The sequence below is a fragment of the Larimichthys crocea genome, chromosome III, assembly GCF_000972845.2.
Source record: "Larimichthys crocea isolate SSNF chromosome III, L_crocea_2.0, whole genome shotgun sequence".
Taxonomy (NCBI): Eukaryota; Metazoa; Chordata; class Actinopteri; family Sciaenidae; genus Larimichthys; species Larimichthys crocea.
In genome coordinates this window covers 6,624,516-6,651,148 of record NC_040013.1, presented here as the reverse complement: position 1 = coordinate 6,651,148, position 26,633 = coordinate 6,624,516, and the positions used below count along the sequence as shown (strand labels likewise).

Below are 26,633 nucleotides of genomic sequence, written 5' to 3'. Positions count from 1 at the left end.
CCTCAACACTCACTCTCTTCTCCCACTCACACAAATCAGATTCTCCCCTGGTGTCAGGACAGACACACACACACACACACACACACACCATCCCTCATTCTTATTCAGCTGCTTACTTCTCAATCACTCACTGTACGCTTCGCTGCACAATTATAATCACCTTAAAATTATTTTATGACGTGCTCACAAAACCAAACAAAACTCCTCCTGAGTGCACACGTGCACACAACTACAAACGCTCGGGTGTACGCTCAAACACACACACACACACACACACACACACACAAACACAGCACAAAACAGCTAAATATCAGACGCTGGATTCAGTTGTACACTGCAGAGCTTACAAACAAGCATTCCTCTGAACTGTTACACAAACATCAAAGCATATTGTAATATAAGGGCTGATTCAGGTAATCACTATTTCACACACAATTTACTCACATACACACACTTACAATTAACCATTATCTAGCTTAATACAGAGCGTCCAGGCATGTCGTCTACGCAGCTCAGCACTATTTCCCCGTCACTGGTTGTTTTATGGACAGACACAAACATGCAGACACCCTGTATGTGGCCGCTGCGGATTGTTTACTGCTGCATGTGTTTCTTCTTAGCGTTGAGGAAGACAGAAATGGACAGGGGCATACAGGAGGACGAGGGAGGGGGAGGAAGAGGCAAAGGAGGGGGAGCAAGGGATAACAAATTCAATAAGCCATGAGCAAAATAAATAAAATATACGAGGGAAGAAAGTCCGGAGGAGAGGAGAGCAGGAGGAGAAAGGTTAAGAGAGGATAAGCAGAAGAGAGGGATGAAAGAGAGGAATGAAGGAACAATGAAATGAAGGGAATTTCTTCACACGGTGGAGGAGCAGAGGACAGTGGCCATTTTTCAAACAAGCATGTAACTAGTTCTCACATGTTAATTATTAAACGAGCGTACACTGATGGTGAGTTGACCTTTTCTTGAATATATTTTTATACTTATACACGGTGCCAAGAAACATGAACAAGTGTTAAGACGGTTGGATGGGGTGGGGTGGGGGGGGACTGGCGTGGGAGAGGGAGGATAATTGCTGATGTGGCAGGAAATCCTCCAGCTCCCACGTTCAAAAAGGAAATCAAAGCCAAGAGAGGGGAGCTGGCGCCAATGTCTTAACGCTTGACAAGGAGGGAACAAAAGGAATAAAGAAAAAGCTAAAGAAAGAATGAAAGGCTGCATGAAATTTAAAAAAAAAAAGGAAACGCAAGGCGAGCAGAACGAAAAAGAAAAAGGTTCAGTAACTAATTGATGGCTAGAGAAAAGGCATTTCAATACATCACGGCAAATGGTTTCACGGTGAAATATATTAATGCAGAATCAAACATATCTAACTGACGCAGACCTGAAACTTTGGTCGCTCCCCTGTTCTTTTAATTCACCTCATGCCCTCTTCCACTCTCTCAATTTCCACCCCTCGTTTGTCAGACCCCTCTGTCAATTAATGCGAGGCATTGTTTCTTTCTGTCTTGCTCACTCCCGCTGCCTCTCTGTCACTCTTTACCGGCTTGATGAAGATGGAGGGTGGTCATTTAAGACTAATTAGCTAGCCTAAACAGACAAATAACCAGGTGCAGCACACTTATTTTCTCACAAGTGTTGGTACTATCAATGCGTGTGCACGCACACGGATCGAGAAGCAAGAAAAAAGGGCGGGTGCAGTCTCTTAGTTGCAGTTTTTATCTGTGAAATTGTCTAAATAAAAGCAATAAAACCAAGACAATGCTCTTGTTTTCTGTTTTAAAAGACACTCGCAATCATGGAAAAACACCATATTTTATGGCCGCCTCTTCAACTGCTCATCAAGTTGCTGTATTTACAGCTAAATGCAATGAAGGCATCTATAAAACACTGCTCTCACACGCATACTTCCAGACAGCAATACTACATGGCAGGTTATTCACTTGCCTGACACCAAGGATGTAATGATTTTACCCAAAACATCAAGTATTAAATATATCAAGTCCAGTTTTATCCCTGTACTGAACACTGTGCAGGAGATTCAAGGCATGCTTTGAAATTAGAATCAAATGTTTGTCCAGGTCAATATTGGCTTTCAATAGGAAAAAATTGATACATGAACTGCATATGCACTTTAAGTAATAATATTATCAAATAGGCAATCAATATTAAACTGTTAAGAGATCAATACCGGTTTAACATGAAAGGATTCAAATGTGACATTTAATCACACTCAACACAATCGTGCATGAACAGGTTTGTTATATGCACGTCAGGGGGGATTTATTTTCTTGTTCTGTGGGTGCGAATGCAGATCACAGTTGAGTGTATCATCAGTTCATCAGTATAACATCTGCACGGTATTGGATTATTGGTTTAAAACGAGCAATCGAACAGTCACCGTCACCCTGCGTCTCCATGATGGATTTGATGCAGTATGTTTAATGACCGCAGAGATTTTGTTTTCAATACTATGCTGATTGTCCATGCAAACATGTTATTTATCACTGGATTGCAATGGAAGCCATTTTATTATCTTTTCCTGTGGGCTGAAAAGCTTCATCAGACACATTTCATTTCCTGCCAAAGAAACAATCTGGCAAGAAAATGGCAAAATGAAGACGCGGCACAAAATATCATGGCTTCAATCCAAAATCTAGTTACATGTCCTCAAAAGCCCCCGTCAGTCAAATTCTATTGCCGATGTCTAACACTGGGGTATGTTAGTAAATCATGTCATGTCACTCTCATTTGAAATATAATACGTGTTGCCCACAACCCATTATAGCTCAACGTGTGTCTGACATCCTATATCAGCAGAAAGCCATGCAAGCACTATATACCTTTATAGTGGGCTGAATTAAGTGTGTGCTGTATAAAGCGTTTGCTTTGCTGGAGGGTATAGATTTTGATGTCAAAATCACAAGTCAAATCGTTTTATTGGACTGGCCAGTTAGCTGGGAGAGCCTTCGCTTCAGTTGTTAGCTGTGTCTGATCGCCACTCCCTTGACATTGTCCCACCAGAGTCTTGTGGGTTTTTTGGTTCTTTTTAAGATTATTGCAGCCAAAAAAAATTACTGAGCAGCTGTTCTCAAAAGCTGTGACATATTTTGAACAGCTTAGTGTATTTTTCGGCTCATTGATGTAGAGAGTGAAAAGGCGAGTGAGTCGACCTGGAGGCAAGTTATTTCTGTCACTTGTTTTGCAAAAGTTCTCTTTACGAGATGTTTTCATTTCAATATGCAACCGAGGATCAAACAGATCTTGAACATGTTCATGCTCTTTTCCACTATAAGTGTGTGCAAAAAAAACAAGTTTCATCGTGGACCTTGGAAAGATTACAGTCATTACAGTGTCCGTGTTCAGTGAACAAACCCTGAAACTCAACTTTCAATGTCATTCATGAATGACAGTTAACACCCGAAGCATTAAATTAAACCATTCAACAATGTAATTACCTGAATGTTAACCTCTTCAATACTGTCTTTAACAGACTGCACAGCGGGATCAGTTTTAATGTTAGGGTGATACTCAGATCATATAAAAGTAAGAGAAAGGCATCAATCTGACATGGCCATTTTCAAAGGGGTCCTTTGACCTTCCACGTCAAGATATCTGAATGAAAACGAGTTCTATGGGCACCTTTTAATCGCCTCTTTATACGACCACTTTATGCTAATCCCATTCATCTTTGGACCATGCATACAGAAAACCATGCAGTTTTTTGCATGCAGTATAAATGTATTAGTTTCTCCTAGTGTATCTGAATATTTCTCCATACCAGACTATCTAAACAGTATTGGAATTGCATAATTTAGGTCTGACTGGAAAGCTGAGACTCTTGTGGATTCAATGCGCAGAGCTGTATAAATGTGTGATACCACTCTGCACAGTAGCCACATTTTTAATAAAGTGAGTGGTCCAAAGATTTTAGACAAAAACTGCACAACAAATATTATATTGATGCAAAAACTGCTGGGCATGGGAATGGCCGCAATATATTTCAGTTATTATGTGCTAAGACCTTTAAATAGGCACCTAAAGAAAACAAAATGTTCATTACATGTTTATTACTAGAAACTTCTGAGCTCATTTTTAGACGATGCTTCTGTGTGGAGTATATAATGTTGTTCTGCCATGTCACCCTAAAGATCTACGGCAAAAATATGTTTATCATATGGAGGGGTGGAGTTGAAAAGGGTAATGAAACCAGTAGTCGTAAGTCAGTGCAGCTACAGTAAACAGACAAATAGTGGGAAGGTTCAGAGCATTTTTGCCCACATTAAAAAGCAGCCAGTGATTACAGTGTTCCTAAAAAGCCCCATAAATCAAATAGTTGAGGTATTAAAGGTTAGACATGGTTCAGGTTAGGTTTAAGTCTAGAAATTGTTTGCTGGGACATGAATTGATGGAGCATGATGGGGTGATACACAGTGTGGCTGTAAGCGGTGCCTGCGAAATAAATAGAATTTGGGAAAAAGAAAATGTTTCTTCGACATTAACGGGCTCAACTTGTCAGGTGTTTTTGAGGGAATATTGTGGAGACTGGACAAAACCAGAAAAATCCTGCAAATGCACACACATGTGTGCCTCTCTTGTGGAATGTGTCAGCTATTGTGATTTCCTGGTGGGCCACATCTTAAAAGTTTGGCACTTGTTCCTCACACTAGCAGATAGCCCCACATTAAAAAAGACACAAACACTTCATCGTACCATGTCATCCAAACAGACACACAATCCCTCACTGTCTCTTCAGCATACGGTCTCACACACACACACAGCACAGCGTGAGCCTGGGGGTATAATTACATCACTTTAAGATCTAAAAGGACTCCTGTCCACCAGTCTAACAAATTGTGCAATGTCCCTTGACGGTGACGTGCACACTATATACACACACTAGCCGGATGCACGCTGCCACTGACAAACACACACTCGACACACAAAGGAAAGATCGTTTACGGCTAAATTATGGACAAATTGAACCAGGAGAGAGGAGAAGTTCAAAGGCAACGCTTGAGTTGAATGCAGAGGCGGTCTAACCCGTCTCACAAACACACTCACGCTTATGCCTTTCAGACAAGCGTCTCATACACAAGCATCTGCACCTCACACACACACAAAGTATGCCTTCGAGATAAAATATATATTTCACTTGTATCTCACATTTTGTCTGTTTTCATAGACACTCAGAGGCATCAGACAGAAATGCAATGATGCACAGTATTACTCGTATGAATAGGTACTCGCGTTATGTTTCGGTGCAATGTTTTATTTTTGTGAGTGTATTCATCAATGCCTTTTAGACATCAACATTTTTGAACACGGGGGCGTATTTTTGCATGCCTCTGTGAATGAGAGTGCGAGCGTGAGTGTGTGTATGTGTGCGTGTGGGCATTCATTCTGATTATAGATCGTGGTATTCCGCCTCCTCACTGACATTTGTGTACGCACCCATTACTGCCCCTGAGAGATAGAGAGAGATAGAAGCAGTGAAAAGTGAGAAGATGCCTTCTCAGTCAAAAAGATACCACCTTGTCAGGCTCGCAGCGCTGCAGAAAAGCGAGAGGTACGACACAACAATCAAAGCAATATCCAGGGATGCTGATGAAAGTTGGAAGCGGTATCAGCAAAGGAGGGGGTAGAGGAGAGAAGGGTGGAGGACATATAAAATGGAGAAAAATAAATGTTAAGTTTGGAATTGTAACTGTTCTTTACAAAGGCAGTTCATCCATCGTCATCACAGATTCATCAGTAATGGCTTGTGTCGGCCATTACATAGGCCTCAGAACAGAAATTGATTGATGATTGAAATAGAGGTCATCATGGAGCCACTCAGTTCCAGCTATCTAAGAAAAGACTTTTTAAATTTGAATTTTTCTTTTTGAGGGGCATTTATGTTTTTATTTGATAGGACAGGTGAAGACAGGTAAGCGGGTAGAGGGAGAGGGGATGACATGGCGTAAAAAGGGCCACGGCTGGAACTATACCCGGGCCACCGCAGCATGATGAACACTACCAGACTTTCATGTAGTCTAACAAGACTGGGTAGGGTTCGGTTGTATTGCCATGAGTTGTATAGACGAGTCCGATGAGACGAACACTGAGCTTCGCGTCTCAAGTGTTGCAGTGTCCTAATTTCACAATGATTATTAAACCGTCTACAGTATACAATAGACTATTATGAATACACTATTCAAAGTGTGAGGCGGGCGTCTGTAAGGGGCGTCCAGACGGTTTCAGGGGAGTCTCAGTGAATGGAAGTGAAAGAATATACATTAGTTATGAAAAGCAGATCACACAGAATAGCCTAAAGTCTTATTTGGTTAACGAGAGCGCTCAGAGATACAGCAGTTTAAGAAGTTTTACTTTCCAAGTGTTGTCTGCAGGGAGGCCCACAGTCAAACTTTGAAAACTCCTGCACTTTTTAGTCTTTTCAGTACACCATTTTCTCAGTTAGTGTACAAGAAATCAAAATACTGTTTAATACGGAGAGGAAATTATAGAATAAGTGTTGTCGGATGTCGATCAAACTGCAACCTTACCACGCTTTGGCCAATTAATCCTCACAAAAAGAAAACTAAATGTTTTCCAGAAACAGTGACTTTTCTGGGGTGTTACTATTAGATAAGATTTTTTTTAATAGTTCTTATTATTGTTATTGTTATTACAGCTAAAAGCAGCACCTTTATTTCCTTTGTGAATTGCATTGTGCACTGCATCAACAACACACTAAAAATCTTTTAAAGTGTGCATACCGACTTATGAGTATACTTTATTTTGTCAGTGTAAACACACTACAGTACAGACTGCAGGTCTGCATGGCATTTGCATGCAGTATGGATTTGGGACATGACTTGTTTTCTGAGATGAGGTGGAAAATATGGATCTTTCACTATTAGGGAATAACATTTTCAACCTGTAAAGACCTCGAATTTGGAGTAATTTGTACAAGTTTATTACTAATGATGGCTGGAGGATCCTTTTTCAAAAGAGTTTGCTTATGTCATGTTTTAGTATAAAATGAAAATCTAAATATATCAGATTTTTCATGTCATTATGTTAATCGCCTGAGATAAACAGTAGGTCAGTCTCTAATTGGAATATGGTGTCATCTTAATGGAAAACGCTCCAGTTTTTTTTTGACATAAGCACTAATCAAAGTAAACGTACAAAGGATTTGACTTCATGGCTTGTCTGTGCTGCTGCCTTTGTAAATGTGATTTAATTACTTCAGAGTCTCTTTTATGTTGTTTTCATTTTGTGTACAAATACATGAAAGGATGCAGCAAGAAAGGCAGACAGAGGTAGATTGTGACAAGCCAGTGGGATAAGAGAGGGCAGATGGAGGGAGCGGGGACAGACAAAGACAAGTTCATAAAGGGACAGAGACAAAGATGAAGCATGAGACTCAGTGGATGAGGCAAAGGTGACGCAAAGGACAGAGAGATGAATGAATAGACAGATGTCAAGGAGGGGAAAAGAGAGGATGAATGTGAACCAGGGGGGAGAACGACAGAGATGAGAGAGGGGAATGAGACTGGGGGAGAGGGAGGGCCGGAGAGATGGGGGAGAGAGAAGGAGTGATGGGAGTGGCGGAGTGAGTGGTAGACACGCAGAGGGGGAAACTGACAGGGCTGAAAGGACGGCAAAAGGAAAGAGGGAGACAGAACAGGAGGCGATGGTGCGAGGAAGAGAGGGAGGAAGTGGGGGAGGAGAGATGGACGGGGGTGCAAAGACGGATGCGGCGAGTCAGCTGAGGACAGACGGATGAAGGGGAGAGCCTGAGGGAGGAATGAAGGATGGATGGATGGATGTAGGGGGAAGAGGGGAAAGGATTAAGAGTGAGAGTGAAGAAGAAGAGAGGGGACTTTGATACCTGAGTGCGTGTGTCACGTTGACCCTCACTACAGACAGCATCCTATTAGTAACAGTTAGATCAAACCGCATAGTGAGCAGACACCCACACACCAAAATCAAAGGGAGGAAATCTCTTACTGAGAGCATCTAATTGAGGGGAAAACAAGGCTAAGAGCCCGTTTGCAGATGGTTCGAACATGCGATATGTATCCGAGTGTCTGATCAAAGCCCTTTGCATTCACACCTGGTATTAAGTATTCTGGTCATCTCAATTCTGCCTGAGCTGTGATCAGTTCATAAAGAGGAAAAAGTAACAAGTCAAGTCAGAAACTTTGTGTTTTTCATGAAATGACTGCTTTTCCAAAAGTTTAAACAGAGTAAGAGATAATACATTTACTTCTGTAACATTGTTTGTAACTGTCACACATCCCGAGTTTTGTGTCCATTTAGGTTTTTCTTTTTACGGACAAATATCCACACAGACTTCACGGTTATACTGGGTGTAAACTCAGTAGAAAAGCTGGTCATACTCAAACTACTAAAATGATCAAGGTGAAGGAAAAAATATACATAGCGGATGCTGTCGTAGTGTTTGTCATGATAACATATATAGGAAATACAGCAGGTATAACCATGTAGACTATCTTACTTCATGGTATAACGCAAACGCATCTGTGCAACAGAGAATTTAGCAACACTATGAACTGACCAACAGACATCTACCTAGTGCAACATCTATAACATGGCTGAAAACAGAAAGAGTGAGAAGGGAGAAAAACACTAAACACTAAATCGGCTTAGAAGATGAAACAAAAAAAAAAAAAACGAAGGACACACTAGTAGGGGGTTTCCTGGCACTGCAGCCATTAGGGCTACGCACAGAAAACTAATTTCCATTTTAGAATTTGGCTGCATGCGATACGGTAAGGAGCATGAAAAGAAAATGACAAGACGGACAGAGAATTAAGATAAAAGATGAAAAAGAAACTGACGTTCAACTGCAGCCAGGTTGTAAACAGTGAAAGTTAACAAATCGAACAGGGAATGAGGGAAATGATTGATGATAAAGGAATTAGGCAGGAGAGATGAAAGCGATGAAAGATGGTGTGGGGAGGAGAGTTGGGAAATAAACAGCAAGTGTAAAAGGGGAGTTGCACAACTCGGTATGAAAAATACCTCACTGACAAGTCTATTAGTAACACAGCTGGTTTCAAACACTCAAAAACAAGAACGTGCTCACACACCTCAGAGAATGGGAGTGCAGCTGAGTGAGATGAAAAAGCTCAAAGACTAATGGACATAATATGTTCAAATATATTAAAACCTCAATACAGCCCTCACGTTCATCATTCCCACTCAAATGTAAGACTTGTCCAACTGTAATGAGTGCATTTCCGTGACAATTTAGATGGATGCACATGGAGTTTCTGTTGGAAAGACTTGTTCCCTTCCCTAAGCTGTGGCTGCTTAGAACTGAAACCCAGCCTGAAATGAAAGCTGTGCAAATGAAAAGTGCCGCTTGTGACAGCTCAAACTTTCAGCATATGCTGTTTCATGCAGGACGCTGCCCAGATTCAAGTAATTACTGCACTCCTGCCAATTTAAATGACCCCAATTCCCCAAAACGTCAAATTTCCTCGGTGATATGAGGTTCTCTCTGCAGGACAAAGAGGATATGACAAACTGGTGCAGGACTGGAGTGGAGGGGGGTCTGTAAAACACGACAATGACTTTCTATCAACTTATTGTCTCGCTGATAGGAGCACAGCACTGCAGGGTGAGTGTGTACCCGAGTGTGTGTCAGTGTACGTGTCTATGCAAGTAAAAAAAAAAAAAAATTGGTCTCACTATGAAAGAAAAGTGCAAGACAGGGAGGAGGGAGATAAAAGAACAAAAATGGAGGGAAGGCGGAGGTGGCGGCACAAAAGCAGAATATAAAGAAACATCTATTGATGCGCAACGTGGAGTCAAGATCTTTACCCATCTCATTTTGTCTCGCAAACAATGCGGCATGGCATCCTCGGTGTGTTACAACTAGATGAAAATATTACGATGAGAATTGTCTGAGTTCTTCAGCTTTCCTCATCCTAGTATTGGATATGGCACTGCATTCGGCAGCAGTAATAGAACAGAAAGGCCTTTCTGGAAGGTTTACATTGTCAATGTATCTACTACTGTGCACACAAAATGCATTATTTATGATAGTTAAATAACCTATCCTCTGCATGCATTATTGCTTCCCAAAAAACACCACATACAGCTGTGCACATTTAAATGTTTCATACAGTAAGATGAGTTTAAAGAAACAAAAAAATGTGCTTAAAAAGGAAACTAAAAAAGATAATTAAAGCGTTGAAACAGATGAAAAATGGCAGAAGATTACATTTGTGAAGTTATGTGAATTAAAGGCGTGCAGTATATCACACAGCTGGTCGGGTTATAGGAGTTTTGGTTCACTTTAAAAGATAAACAGAACAAAAGAAATATAATTGTTAATTAAAATAACACTTTCACCTTTTTAATGTTTAATAAATATTGCACTGTAGGCCTGCTTTTAATCTAAACATCGCTTATTTTGTTTGCATTTTGACATTATATGTTGTTAATGCTGTTCCACTAGCTAGCAGACATGTTCAAATTATAAAGAAATATGAATAAAGCAGCTTATTAAATGCATTTGTTCGGCCTCTGAACTCCCCACTGGAACTTTAACTCACAGGTGTTTTCAGTCAATGGGCCTTAAGTTGGGCGGAGCTTTACTGAGACCAGGCTGAGGCGCTTTATCGACTCTTCATGGAATCATAAAGGTGAAATATGTTCCGCCATAACAGGAGAAACAAAGCTTCCAGGAGAGCCAGAAAAGGTCTGCACATTCCCACGCAGCACTTGGAAGATGTCTAATGAGCCAAAGTAAAGTGACCTGTGTGGGTGCATTAATAGTGTCAAGGGGCTTTAATCCATAAACAATTTTGTTAATAACATGTTTCCTTAATGAAGTTCAGCCCACAGTGCTCTGAGCTAACGCTGCCACCTCTGAGTCTAGACTAAACGTGCAGCAAGTGGGTGAACGCAGAGTTTCCTTAAAATGAAATGTGCATCCTCAATCAAGGCAAACCACAGCCCCCACAGAAAATAAGCAAAAAACTTGACCTAAACTATTGCTCAGCCAAATTTTTGACAGATATTACGCTGTCACATTTGTCGTTCACATCATCATTAAGTCAGATTTCTAGAGCGAGCATGAACATTTAAAACTGACTTTAACTGACAGGATGTACTTAACAGCGGAAACGTTTTACTCTAAACGACACAAATTAAAGCTTTGGGAAAACAAAACAAAAAAAATCGACTTCTTGTTGAGACTGGTGGTTTGTTTGGCTTGATGATTGCTGAGACTTCAATGTTTACTGATGAGTTTTTCCACTCATCCGAAGCTGATTTACTCTCGCTGCAGTGTAATGCAAAGATGAACAGAGAGTTTCTTTGTGACGGAGAAAAGGAAATAAACAATGACTGAAAGACAAGAGATGAAGTTGAGATAGGGGGAGAGAGAATAGAGCTAACAAAGTTGTCAGTCATCTTTGGTTGCCACAGCAACAGGTGCAATCACTTCTGTTTCCATGCAACCCCCTCTCCTCCCCGCCCACAACTTCCTGTATTAGTTGCACTGATTTGTTAGTCTGTCAGCTTAATTCATTAATTGAGCTCATTATGCTGAGAATCTAATGTGAATTAGTGTAACTGTAGTTTTCTGTGTACACACATCAGTGCTGAGCAAAGAGTCATGGGTGTGCCTGAAAGGCCTACATGTACATGCACATGTGTGGTTTTCGGTGTTTGTCTTATGTGTGTATTAGTTTCAGACCCATCTGTGTTGTTTCAGCCGAGCAAATCTCACAGGTCATCAGCAGAGCGGAATGCTATTTATAGCTTTCATTATCCTCTCTCTCCCTTTCTCACCTCCCTGCTTCACTCTCATTGTCTCTCGCCCTCCCTCCCTCTCCCTGACCTCATCTTTCAGCATTTCACTTCACTGATTCCACCTGTTCTCGCTCTCTTCTCTTGATTCTTGTCTAACATGCTTAAGAAAAAAAGAAAGAAATAGAATCGCCTCCACTCTTCGACTCTGCCCACACTTTCTCCATACCTCCGACCTTCACTCCTCTCTACTTCAGCAAGTTTTCCAAACCATCTAACCTTGAAGCCGCACACCTGTCTGTGGACAGATGATACCGAACAAACGCTCAAGAAATGACAACTGCTGCAGCCACACAGCTGCCCGCCTGCCCAATGCTTTCTGCACATGTAAACGTCTGCTACTTACTCAGTGATTTCTTCGGTGACCGTGTGTTCAACCTGGAGTCGAGAGTTCACTTCAATGAAGTAGTGTTTGCCGTGCCTGTCCACCAGGAACTCCACGGTGCCAGCGTTCTCGTAGCCGACCTGCAGCAAAAAACACGACAAGAATCAGCAATTTTATACCTTTGAACTAACATTATTTTTAATAAACTCTCAAGGAGGAGGAGGAAGCACTCACTCATCTTAAATGAAACATGAAAACAAAAGAGCAAACTTCTGTCCTCTCTCCATAAAACGAGGAAAAAATAGGCTTCATGTTGTATTTGAATAGAGTAAAGGAGGTGAATTTCTCATTATTTTGCTGTAATGCGATAATTAAAATCATTACTCAAAGGGATTTATTGAAAGCTCATCAGCATAAAAGCTCATTTCCTTCCACTACCTTTGAGCCACAACACTGCAATCACAATCAGTGTCAGGTACAATAAATGGAGAACAATTGTGTTATTGAGACAGGGACGTTAATTTGGAGTGCAAACGTTGTACTCAGTGTAGACTCAACCTTAATATTTAACAATGGAGACATGGCAGGACTGCATGTGTCACTATACAAACATATACAACCCTGTTCCCAGAAGAATATCACATATAGCAACTGAAGCATGATTAACATGTTTATAGTTATGTATAGAAAACTTTGTTAAGATTAGAAAAGGTTATAGTTTTGATTAAATAATGAAAATGTATACTACATTAGTCTATCACAGTGGCGGATATGCTGCACTGGGGCCACCAGTTCAGTAGACTACAAGAAAGTACTGCTGCCTCGAATAAGATGGAAAAGACTCTTGACAACTAAGCACAGATAACTGTCCATCTTTGGAGGCACATAACTGTTGTTCATAAGAGTAAGTCATGATATTGAGTCTAACAAGTTCCTGAAAAAGGTACAAGCTGCATATTTGATGTTGGACTTTCATTTAGTTTGATGTCCTTCTCGTCTTGGAAAAGAAATCCTCTTGTTTTAAATCAGCCCTGTGCTGTGCAAGTGTACCATTTAGAACTTAATGCACTGCTGTTTATACCTTTTAAAGCAATTCAATGGCTAGTTTTATTGCTTACTCTCCATTTACTAGGCGATAACAAAACATAATCCAATCTCTGGCCACCTCTTCACACATGGTCTCTTGTCAACTCAGCGTATTCCTTTCAGTTTTAATTATATATGTTCATCATGTACAGATGACTGGACGTTTCCATTTAGATTTTAATGTCCATTTTACTTTTTAAGTCATGGCTGGAACACTGCTAGCCTTTTCAATAATTTCCAGCAGTTTTACCCCACACACACAGACACTGCACTTTTGTCAATATTTTAGTGGAGTGTGACTGAGAATTTCATGCAGCACCTGTCTCTAACTGTCATTTTTGAAGACTACTAAAAAAACAACATATAATCATCCTGAATTGACTGTTCTGTGTTTTTCTGTTCGTACGTGCTTTTATTCAGAGGATAATTGTGAGGAAAATGAACACGTTAGCAGGCCAACATACTCATCCTACAAACTCCACTGTGGGTTGTCTCAGCTCCAGTTTAATTTTGCCCGATGGGAGTTTCAAGCCGAGTGTAATTGCTGTATAAATACTATATAAATAGTTTATTATTATTATCATCATCATTTTCAGACCAGGCAGGTTTTCACAGATTACACAGATGATGATTTGAGCAGGGCAATCTGATTGGTGTCCTGACCATTTTCACCCATTTAACCAATGAGAACAGCTCGAGTTCCTCTGATCAGATTCTGCCACATCACTGATTGTTCGTGTAATCAAAGCTTTACCACATTATGTTTCCAAATTTGAGTGAAGGAAATACTAGAAACAAACAACATCCAAACATCAGAATGAAATTTGAGGGCCGCGTGCAAGTAAATGTCCAAAACACAAGCTGCAAAATGGAAAATCTAATTATCCCAGAAAACACAGATGTGAACAACTGCACTACCTAAATCTGAAAATGTTGATCTGAAACTATTCAATGAACGGAGAGTTTTATGATTTTGGTTTATTCCCTTCTTTAGAATTTTGTGAAATCAGACAAAGTGGAAAGTGGATGACCTAAACATATCCCCTCACGCCTTGTCTTTTAAAAAACAGAAAACTGCATGTTTAGTGTCTAATTGTTAAAACAGTCTAGTGCCTTAAGGATTGCTTTGATTTCCAACATTTGGCAAGCATAAATGTCAACCCAATCAAATGGGCAGAGGAATAGAGGGATGAATTGATAAACATGGCCCTAAGCGAAAAAATGCAGCTATTAGAATTTGGCAACTAAACAAGAACAAAACAACTTAAAAAAATAAACAAATCTCAAAAATGTTTTGGAGATGCAGAGTGAAGAACAGATCAGATATCACACAGGTATTGTATGCAAACAAATGTTTCACCTCAGAGCACATCAGTCTCAGGAACTATAATTAAGTTGTGAAGAAAACTCACCTCAAGAGGAAATTAGACACAGATCAGGAGCACAGCGCACACACACACACTCAAAACGTGTGTTAATATTCACTGTAACCTTGTAAAACATCATCGGTGTGAAAATATTCAGACATAGTCAGCAGAGTTTTCTCTGCAGAGAGGAATTAGTCCCATTTACGGCATCTGTAGCTCCTCAGGTTTTACCAGAGAGACTCATTAAGGGGGATCTCGTGCGCAATCTATCATGTATACAGAATTCAAAACACTAAAGTGTATGACGCAGACACATACACACACAAACACATGAAAACATGCATTCAGGGACAAGGGAGGACACGGACAAACAAATAAAACACGACATCTAGATGCTCCAGAGCGCTGTAGTTTTGTTCAGGGTGTGTCACCTGTGCAGGAAGGATATAGAACTCATTTACAATCTAACATACACACAGGACAATTACCTGTGTGTGTGTGTGTGTGTGTGTGTGTGTGTGTGTGTGTGTGTGTGTGTGTGTGTGTGTTTACAATGACAAATACATACAGCTAGTAACCAAAGGCCTTGTTGATTAATTGTAACAGTGAATGACAGGAAGACACACTCCAGCCTTCGCAATCACAAGGACATAAACGTGTGCACACACACTTCCCAGACTTTAACCATAGAAAAATGTACACATATACAAATGTGTCACTCCATATCGCACTCACACAACACACACACTGAGTCAGTGAGTAGCAGGTAGTGGAACAGATTGAGTAGTCACTGTTTTATAAGGTCTGACAGACAAGTCAATGGGCTGTACTAGCACAAGGAAAGGTCACTGATGTGTTACTTGCATGGTATGCAACACACACACACAGACACACACACACACACACACTTAAAGTATTTAAAAAGCATTATGTTCACACATATATCTCTGCCTGCACCTGACTACAATGCGTATGTGTGCTTAGCACTGACGAATGTACACTGGTGTACAGCTTTGAATAGGAAGTGACAGAGACAGATAGTTGGTACTGTACGGCACAGAGAAGTAAGAGAGTGAAACAAAATGCATTAAGAACAATTCATGAGGAGAAAGTGGAAGAGTCTGGATCGACGGAGGAAGCGCGGGAGTTAAAGAAAGATTGATGGATCGATCGAATGAGACAAGGAATCAAAGTGTTCGGTGGGTGCGGAGATGAAGACGGGGATCAGAGAGACGTACAGTGCAGGGTGGAAAGGAGTGGATTAGATGGAGTAATCAGGGAGGGGAAGAACAGCAGAGTACTTTGATGATGGAGGGACTGTCACTCAGTCTGGTTCCTTTCTCTCCAAGCACATCAGTTTGAATCATTTGCATGCAACGTTGTTACAGGATGGCAAAATTCAAATTCAACAGGGACCCGTGTCCCCCTCCCCTCTCTTGCGCCACAGCATCTCATTGTATCGGGACATTTCTCAGTTTACAAAAAGTGGAAAACATTGTGCGAAATCATTTATCAACAAGATGGAGTGAAGCAGCGACGCCATACAGAGTCATTTTTTTTCTCCTGCTGTCACCGCGAATGTTTGCTCACCAAGCTGCCTCAAATCCTCGAGGCTAAAACAACTTCGGTGATGTCTAAGGAGGATAGCGAGTTAAAAGGCGAACTTCAAGCATGGAGGTTAGTGCAGCAGCGGGCCGGATGAAGTACAAGCACCTGGGGACAAACAATTTGATGTACTTTTTTAGTGACGGCACACAAGACCGCAACAGATTTAACTTGTGTCTGTACAAGGCGAGGCTGCAGCTGGAACACGATCACAAGAAATTGAGTGACTCAGGAAAAAAAAAACAAAAAAAAAAAAAAAAAAAATTCTGCTTGATCCTACAAATCCTGTTGTAGTCTCTGTTGTTGCTGTTGGCAAGGTCAGAGCTGGGCTTACATTCAAATCGATTAGTCTTTACAGCCTTTCAGAAAAGGAAGGTAGTGGCAGTGAGATGATGTGAGGGGAATGTTTTCGTTGAATATATTAGAGCTGCTGCTGACCGGTGCATCCCTTCACGGTCCCATAGTTGTCAAATAATTATATCCAGGAGGATAATTATCACGAGGCGAGATGACTCAGTATTCTTTGGTATACCCCCAGCTGCCTGCAGCTGCCCCCATGTATGTGAGGTGGAACAGGATGTTTGTGGCCTTATTTTAAATGCTGGTGCCTTTTAGTTTGCGAGAAGCAGCAGGGGTGACCTCCCAGCAGTGAAGGAATTCCAGCATTTCTGACAGCAAAACAGGATCTTGCCTTGCGGCAGCAAAAGTGGCTGTGACTGCTGGTGCATATCGGCCTAGGTCGTAGCAGAAGACCCTTGCTTGTACCCTCTCTCTGCACCTCCGCACCCAGAAATGTGATCTCTTCTTTTGGACGTTTATACATATTTTTCTTAGTGGACTCTCACATTTTACCCTCTCCAGAGTGTTTTTAGCGTGAAAGCAAAGGGGGCGAAGTGCATTTGAGTTTGTACAGTTAGGATCATTGCTGAGGGCTGCTTTACAATTGTCTGCTGTAACCCTGAACAGATTTTAAAAGGCAGTTTTGGGAAGTGCACTTAGTGTCCTTTTGTTTGCCAGACAATTTTGCGCGTGCGTAGCCATGTTTTCTGCTGCCGCTGCACATTGCCTAATCTTTATCTTCTTTGCCTAAGCAGAGTGATGCTTGAGGGTTTTAAGCTGCACTGACTCTTGTAAGTGTAGAAACGTTACCGATGTGCTCCCTTTTGGCATTTGGAGCCACAGTGTGTTTGATTCAGCAATTTGCAATTGGCCTTGACGTGTGCATATTGGTGCCTGAGTGGCATTGCTATGCTGATGGTGCAGAATAAAAGACACATCAGGCAAAAGCATGCTGTAGCTGACAGGGCATCGCATCAAAAAAAGGGCACAAAAACCCTCCATCCCTGAGGAAATGGAGTTTCTAACATCAAGGTGTACTAATGATTAGACCCTTTTGTTCTTTTTTGTTGTTGTTGCCAGACAAAAGTTATGCCAGCTCTGGTGAAGTCTGCGTGAGTCCAAAATTTTTTTTATTCTACTGCAGTTTCATTTCTGCAAGGACGCAGCAAAGATTCATAACAGATTAAAGTTGGTGCGAAGCATAACAATCCTTTTTGTCTTTGAACTCAAAGTACAGAAACAAACAACTCCATAGAAACCTGCCTTGGATTAGTCATGGAGACATAATAGCGGTGCTTTCAAGATTTTTATTTTTTTTTTTATAGTTTTCATTTCAATTGAGCTCACACACCTAGGAACATCATCATGTACACACACACACACACACTCAGTGACCATGGGCTATTAAACTGTCTAAAAAAGGAATAATTATTTCCCGCTCAAGGTTGTTGCTGCCAGATTGCCGTCACTACATGCAAATCCTGTGAGGAACAACAGTATCAATGAATCACTGTACAACGCACATAAAGCCCTTTGATTAGTCCGGGCCCCTTGCCATCTCACTCACTGCCCAGCATACGCTGGTTAGAAAGCAGTGCATGCTGGGTCATGAAATGTCCGGGGGCAGTCAGAGTGATGTGGCACATGCTCTTCAGCTTTATGTGTGACGTGCAGCACATAGCAGAGTGAACAAAACAAATCAATCGTACAATCGATGGGGCTGACCTGCTAAATGGCCATGTCTGGTCACATTAGTGTGTGTGTGCGGTGCAGTATGTGGCAGTTTACTGCAGGGTGACATTCAGCACACCGCTTGTAAAATACTTGTGGGAAGATTGAAGAGATGTTTGTGCCTCTGTATAAGAAGGAGTAAACTAAATATGTTTTTTGTTCTATGTAGTACACGTCCTCTCTGCGGAGGTTTCGCACCGCTTTTTGCCTTTTAAAACCATCTTCCTTCAGTATGATAAACATCGACATGATTTTTATTTTTATTTTGCATCAATACCACATAGAGGTTTATACTGCCATGGCATCCAAGTGAGTGCCACAGACAGTCAAGCCAACTCTGAGTATCAAGAGGCAGGCTAACATATCTGGTCTGGATTTTTTCACGGGATATGTTGATAAGAAAAACATTAAAACCAGCCTTGTTCTCTAATTGGAATAAATAAATAGAAATAATTTTGATATCCACTGATTGCAGTCAATTTCTTTAACAACCCCTATTGCCTAAAATCTGATAACCATGTTTTAATTAGTGTATAATCACCTGAAAATAGGACTCATATCTACAGATGCTATAGGTCATCTTCCACACTGTCTGCAAATCACACTCTTTAATTCCATAAAGGTCACCATACAGTCTACGGCATACTGAATAATCTTTATTCCTAGAATTTTTAGAGAGATTGGGTGACGTGCCTTTAAATTTAAAACGCCGTCTCGCTGCGTCCACTTAAACCTTAAATTTCTTATTATTATTCTTGAGTTATGGAATGAATTCATCTCTAATGGCTGGGTGCATGTAAATAGCTTTGTGTGAGCACATTCACTTTTTATTCATTTTTTTCTGTATGTATTTTTAATGGGAGTCAATAGTTTGGATATACTTTATCATTTTGCTTATTCTTCTATTTATTTTCTTCTATTATAAATGAACACTGAAGGCATCAGAACTACGAAGTAACAAATTTATGTGGGTTTTTTTTAATTAGGTTTAATATCTTCAGTATTCGTCTAAGATGTAGTAAGGAAAGAAAGTGAACAAACATACTTTTGACGGGTACTGACTGGTGTGTATTTTTACTGAATATATTTTGGCATTTCTTGGGGACTCAGTGGGTGTGGGTAGGCCTGAGAGAGCCTTTGTCTGTGTGGGTTTATTTGTGTTATGTACTGGATTTTCTGTATATTTGTTAAGGACCCCCTTGAAAACAAGACTGTCCACCTCGAGGGGTCTGTCCTTGCTGTATGTGTTATATATGGTGCTTTCACCACAACTCAATCCAAGATGGATGGAAAGTCCATGACTAATTTGGCTTTTTGGCTACTATGGACAGAACTAATAATAAGAGCAACCAATAACACTATACAATACACACATGCCTATATGTACAAGGAAAATGGGAACATGCTGGGTTGCTTTACAGTTCCAGAAAATACTATATGCTCAGGCAAAGCTTCTGGCATCGCCAAGGGGTGGAATAAGTAAAACACAGACTCAGACGGGGGATCACTACATCTTAACTTTCAGTAAAGCCCGAGGGACAGCTACACACAGTCACCACAGGGAGGACAGAGGAGGACGGAAGGCGTGCTGCCATCTTTCTGACAGCGGCAGTTTATGGCAAACTTGGCCTTCAATTTGGGGACAGCAGCATGTCACTGTTGTGAAATACAGAGGCTGATCACACGGACTTGTTTGTCTTTTTGTGCAATACACGAGGGCATCACAAATGAAAAATGAAAAGCTGTTTAAAAAGGTGCTTCACGCAGCAACTTTAGAGACACACACTCACGTTAACCCTGCAGTTATTACATAAGCAGATCCTACAGCACATCTCACTTTTCCCTCCTCTCATCTAAACATCACTTCTGCTTCTTCCCTTTTAACTGCAGCTCTCTCCTTTCTTTCATTTCCTTCCTCTCATGTGGGGATCGGAGTTAATCTGGTGCCAGTATTTCCTGTAATCTGATTCAATTCCCTTTCAGACTCATGACACACACACAACTCTCATCCGATTCATTGCTGATACAAGCGCGGAATAACACAAACGCGCACGGACGCTCACAAACAGATCAGCTCCATTTCAGCAGTGCCACCTCTCTAATCCTTTTGCTGCAGGGAGCTGCCAAGGCAGCGGTGCTCACCCACCCGAACACACAATGTACACGCAAGCCAAAACACACACACACACACACACTCAGGCACAAACACATACAGTAATCCACACACATGGCCAAAGGCACACAAAACTCATGATCATAAGGAACACAAGCATGTGTGCGCCCACACACACAAACATACAAACAGTCCCATATGCACCCACACATTCATATTCATCCCGGCTGCAATGGAAAGGAGCTTGACCGGAATGCCTCCATGCATTTACAGATTCATGTATTCATCCCAGCTCATCTCTGGACTTTGGGTCCATTTCTTTCTCCTTCAATCATGCCTGTCCACTCTCAACTACTACCCACTGACTCTAATCAAGATTCAGGTCATCCTCCCTCCTTCTCCATATACTTTTTTATTGACACTTGGGGCCACATTTTGATGCCCAATAATTTGCTCGTCTTGAGGTGGACAACATGTTTAGCCATTAAATTTGTAGATGGAGAAACAAACACTTCAGGAAAAGTATGAGGGACACTAGAGCTTTAACAGATCTGAGTGGGAGGGATAAAAACAACAATAAACTCATACTCATTACTGTTCTCATGGGAGACTTTTTACTCAAGAGGGTGCCGTAATTGGAAATTTTACTTATTATGTCGTTAATTCTATTCTCCGAGTATTGAGTCGGGATAAGACTCCCTTGTGAATTGACGTCCAAATTACCCGATGTATAAGTGTTTGCTGAGCGTGGTCATTAGTATTATATAATGCATACTTAACGGCTTCTCAATTGGGGACCAGAACACCAAAGCTTTGCTTAAAATGTGTTTGCAACTGTGGCCCTGTGTGAAATTTCAATTCTGAGGAACTACGTTCTCCTTCGTGCTGGTTAAGCTGTCAAAGATTCTAAACTACAGCGCACATACTAATGAAGAGAGATCTGCAAAAATAACGAGACTTCTTATCATGACTGACACATGAGTATGTTTTATGAGAAGAAGTCAGAATCGTCTGATATTACTGATGACTGAGAATGAATGAACAAAACGTAAAGCCAAAAGTCTACAGCCATGTTGGCTGCTCTGTAGGCCGTATATAGACACGACGATGCTTTGAACATTCTCACAATGCTGATTGTGTTAGAATGCTGACATTTGCTAATTAACAATAAACACAGTGTAGCTAAGGCAATTTCAGTTTTGCAAGGACATCAGGACCAGACCTGAGGGTGTCTGTTTTTTAATTAACTGTCATTAGGGTTCATCCTCTGCACACCATGAATATCACAAAAGTTCTTGACCATCCATGTGATAGTTACTGAGATGCATCACTCTGCACCAAAGTGTCGAATCGACCAAATGAGCCACATCCCTCAAGTCGTGCCACTAGCATGGCTAATAATAAATTACTACCCCTACCAGACTATATGTTCACAAATAAACCACTTCTTTCTGAAGTGAGAGCTCTTCATTTCTCCTGCACCCTCCCTGTGTTCACTGCTCTCTATCCTTCCCTTTTCTCCCTTCATCTTTTTTTTCCCTCCTTTCCTAGACGTGGCTTCAAGTCAAATAAAGATGCCACCCCACCCTCCTGCCAGCTCCCTGTATGTGGCAGTTGTCCTTTGCACCACTTTCATCATTCTCCTCTTCTTCTCCCTTTACGTTGTGAAGAAAACACACAGTCTTTTCAGCTAAAAATACCAGTTTTAATACAAAAAGAAAAAGGGTGTCAAGAGAGAGTGAGGCACTAAAAGGTCAGATGGACAGATGGCAGAAGAGCGATGCATGGATGGGACAGAAAGAGAGATGGAAAAGGCGAGGGAAGGTAGATGGTGAAAGCAGCAGATGGCTGGACAGTGAGCACAGACAAAGTAATGAAAACTAGATGGAGCAAAGAGACTGAGAGATAGAAACCGACATAAATAGACAATGATCTACTGTAGAAGAGCTATAATCAAAATCAAAGCACCTGTGGATTTACAGCAAGAGGACCTAACAGGGCGTTAGGAACAGGCTGGGGGATGAATAATGACTGAAATGTGTGATGTAAGAGTGATGAAAGGCTGGGCCACAAGAAGCAAGGGAGTTAAAAGGTTTAGAGCTGCACATACAGTATACTCTGCCTACGTGTCGTCAATGTCACCACACCGCAGACAAACATGACAGCATGGAGCGACAGTATGCCTTTTCAGACACTGAATGTAACATGCAACATTACTGGATTCATCTATCAGTTAATGGCCTTCTGTCATTCAGACACAAACATCCACTACATAAATGTTTGTTACGGCTTTATTCAGACGTGAGCTGTTAAAGAAAGAGCCACAATGCTCATATGATATCTGGTACCTTGTACACGAGGCTGCATCACTGATATTGGTGACATATTTTGCCTTAATTAATAATCATCTTGTGTGTATCGCCATTACTTATTGATTCCTGCTTATGTTTTGAAGTGTGACAGTGTAGAAGCTTCGAATAGGACGGTAACTCGTTTAATTCCTGTTTGCTCCCATGTTGCATTGCATTGATATTCATGCAGATGGCAAAATTAGAGAGGGAGGCTGAGAATTATCATTGTAAGAGGGTTGTTGTCTTGTATATAAAATAGTGTGACCCGAGGCATGACTCTTGGCACATTCACTTTGTTTTTATTAAATGAGTTTTTCTCTTCATGCACAAGATCTAATTAAGGTAGAAATATTTCATTGCACTTAAGGCAAATGAGAGATGTATTTTATCACTCTTTGTTAATGTTTAACTTTGTGCTGCTGCAGACTTTTCCTTGGTGCAACAGCATTCAATCCAGACTGTGTTGAAAGCCAGGTCAGTTATCAGGGTACTTTTAAGATGGCTGCTATAAACCATCAAAATAAACACTAGCATAGAGCATCAGACATAAAGTGTGCACAGCCATAAAAATGAACTTTAGACTCATTGAGATTTGCAATAAACAATGTTGTGTTTTCCATCTGCATTATTTTTGTGCATTCATGTTGCTATTTGTACAAACAAATCAGCCAGTCTGTAGCTACAAAGCGTTTCAATGTGATTTCGCACCCATGATACTTCAACAACAATGTGGATAAAAAAAATAAATAAAAATAGATCGGTCGATTTTTCTCACATTACTGAGAGATCCTATGAACCGAATGGAAGCTGTAAGGCCATCAGCCAGCGGTGTAATGGGAGTTGTACATAGTCTGGATGCATTGCAGTCATAAAGTGCACACACACAAGCTAGAGAGGTGGAGAGGCCGAGAACGAGGAAAGGCAATACAGACAGATTTTAAATCAATACAGCCACAGGAGATAACTAACAGGAATTTACAGCGCACACGTGGACATGCGACATTGTGGGCTCGTAAAGTCTGATGTTTTTTTATCAATTAAATTAGAAAAAAAATGAAAAAAGAAGACATCAAAGAGCAAAGTGCCGCCATAACTTAAGGTGTACTGAAGGGACAGAGAGAAAGACTCATCCTAAAATAACGCCGCATACTTCAGAGGAAGTTTCTGTGGGCCGATTTGCTGTCAGCAAGGCAACCCAAGCTGTCACATTTTATGACACCATAAAATAAACTGCTATACTGTGAGAGTATATATGTGTGTGTGTTTTTCATATCCCATGCCAAATATTGTTTTATTTTCTCAACTTTTCTTTCAGCTCCTTGGCCCCGTAACCTTTAGCTGTCCACCTGTGTTTCCTATCTCTTTTGCCTTCAACTTTCTTCCCTCGGTTTCCTGCAGAGATCTTGTGTCTTCAACTTTAGCCTTTTATGAACTAACAGCTGACCTCCACATGTGAAAATGTTTGTTTGATATCCCTGCAACCAGGCCAGAGCTAAAAAAAATTTACATTTTTCTAAATGCTTGGAAATATGAACTCTATATAAACTACGCACAAAAAGTAAAAAAAAAAAAAGTGTTGGTTGGTAGATTATCTGTTTGTTGTATCAATGCTAGCTTGTAATAAATCTTATACCATTGGAAAGCCTGATTATTTCCCTTTTAAATGGTGCCACATTTGTAAGGAACATGCATTTGTGGGATGAGCAGCAGAGCTGAGTATGTGGGTTGTGCCTAACATGTGCCAATGCCAAACAGCTTTTCTTTGCTGTTGCTATTGACTCTTGGTTTGATGGTCGCTGGAAAAAGGCTTGAATGTCATGCCAACCAGTGGCAATCCAGTATCTCCACAGCCTGGGACCAAACTCTATATCCTCCAAGATGACAACGCTCGCCCCCACAGAGTGGGGTTTATCAGAGACTACCTCGAGAATTTGCGAGTGGAGAGGATGGAATGCCATCAGTCCTGACCTCAATACCACTGAACACTTGTGGGATCAGCTTGGGCATGCTGTTCGTGCCAGAGTGATCAACACAACCACGTTGGCTGACGTGCGACAAATGCTGGTTGAAGAAAGGGATGCCATCCCACAGCAGTGTGTGAGCAGGCTGGTGACCAGCATGAGCAGAAGGTGCCAGGCTGTTGTGACTGTGTATGGTTCTTCCAATCACTACTGAGGCTCCCATTTGTCAAATGAATAAATTGTTAAATCGCCAATATGTCTCGTTTCTTCAGACTTGAATCATTCGAACCACCAAACAACACTAAACGAGAGTCTACAGCAAAGAAAAGCTGTTTGGCATTGTCATAGAAGATTTGGTCAATTTTTCATCGGCAACAACGGAAGTAGTAAATGTGCCGCCAGTTTGTGGTTCTGGTTTGTTAACGTTTAAATGTTCGTTTAAGAAAAACTAATTACTTGTGTAAAACAACAGCACAATAATGTGCTTGACACCGTGTAAAAGATGATTAAATCAAACATACGAGGTACTACCACAGTGTTGTACTTGACGGACCACTTCACCAACTCTATACTGCTGTTAAACAGCAGTATAGGTTATGGGGTGTAGGTCAAATCTGATAAGTACAAAAGGCAAGAGACATAAAGAGAAACACTTAAACATCAAGTTTTATCTATCCACCTCTACCTTTACATATTTCATTCCCGCCTTCTTCCTTATCTCAGTTTCTCTGCAATATATGAGAACATAACACTTGATAAGTGCCTTTCTGATTCCCTGCGCCTCTGCTGCACAAGCCTTCTCTCCATTTCTTGTCTGCTGGCCTCAGCCTCTTTGCCTCAATCTACTTGCCTCTGCTCAGTCTCAGTTTCTAAATGAGTGCAGCGTTCAAGCTGGCATGGCTGCTTATGACCAGTCTTCCTGCTGCTATGGCTGCACCCACAGTGTACGGTTACATATACATTTATTAGAGTAACCTGAGAACAAAACTTACATCTATGTTACATTGCAGGTAGATAACACACACTCACACTAAAGTGATTACAAACAAATTAAAACTGTGAGAACAATCTTTGAAAAAAGTAATTTGATTTCGACTCATTAAAAGCAAGACTGTACAGCTTCTAAAAGTAGAAATTACACATTTTTCCTCTTTCAAATGAAAAGCCCAATCAAGAAGCAATGAAATGCAACTTGGCTTGATTCTGTGTACTCTGCTATAGCCTTATTTAACTACAGTCTTGATGATAGGACAAGTAGCTTATTGTAGATTATAGATATTGATTCTATGTAACTGACTAAGAGTCACTTGTTGCCACAGTGGACAAAGCTGGATCCAGTAACAAATCCCCTTTCACATCCCGAAACTTTTCAAATCCCTTATGGAAGCCTGACCAACACAAGATTCACAGACACATTTGTTAGCCTCAGAGCTTTGCAGATCCATCAACCAAGTGCCAGACCTAAAATGGACATCAGAAACCCAACCCTAGCCTGTTGAGCTAAATTTAAAAAGGTTTTCTATTGCTACAAGGTACCCTGGGGAGGTTTTGACCACTAATGGTGCAATGGAGCTCTGAAATGCCAAAATATCTGCTGTGAAAAACAGCAACTGGTTGACTCTCACTGTTATGTCCTGCCCATGCAACTGAATCTAACAGGGATTACATAATTTTTAAAAAGGACAGATGCCATTTCATCGTGTCTTTGAATAAAACGTCTTTCACATTCAGGAATGCTGAGGCAATTAAGTTTGTGACTGATCTATCCATCAAAAATCTGCTGTAAATTACATTCTGAAAGTAATCATTCCCAATCATTCTTGCCAAACGCTAAGAAATATGGGAAGGCCTCGAGACTTGCTGAAAAGTTGAAACTTTATATCCCCATAAAGAGATGAGTGTGCGGTGAATTCA

General features: G+C 40.9%; 1 protein-coding gene across 4 annotated transcripts in view; it reads right to left on the bottom strand.

The window, feature by feature from the left end:
* The window catches only part of pcxb (pyruvate carboxylase b), a 263,642-nt gene that overhangs the window by 200,619 nt on the left and 36,390 nt on the right, over positions 1-26,633 (bottom strand). For all 4 annotated transcript variants that reach the window (XM_010753969.3, XM_010753977.3, XM_019255626.2 and 1 more), the window contains one exon: positions 12,188-12,306. In XM_010753969.3, the coding sequence (XP_010752271.2) occupies positions 12,188-12,306 (119 nt within the window). The remainder of the gene's footprint in view (positions 1-12,187; positions 12,307-26,633) is intronic.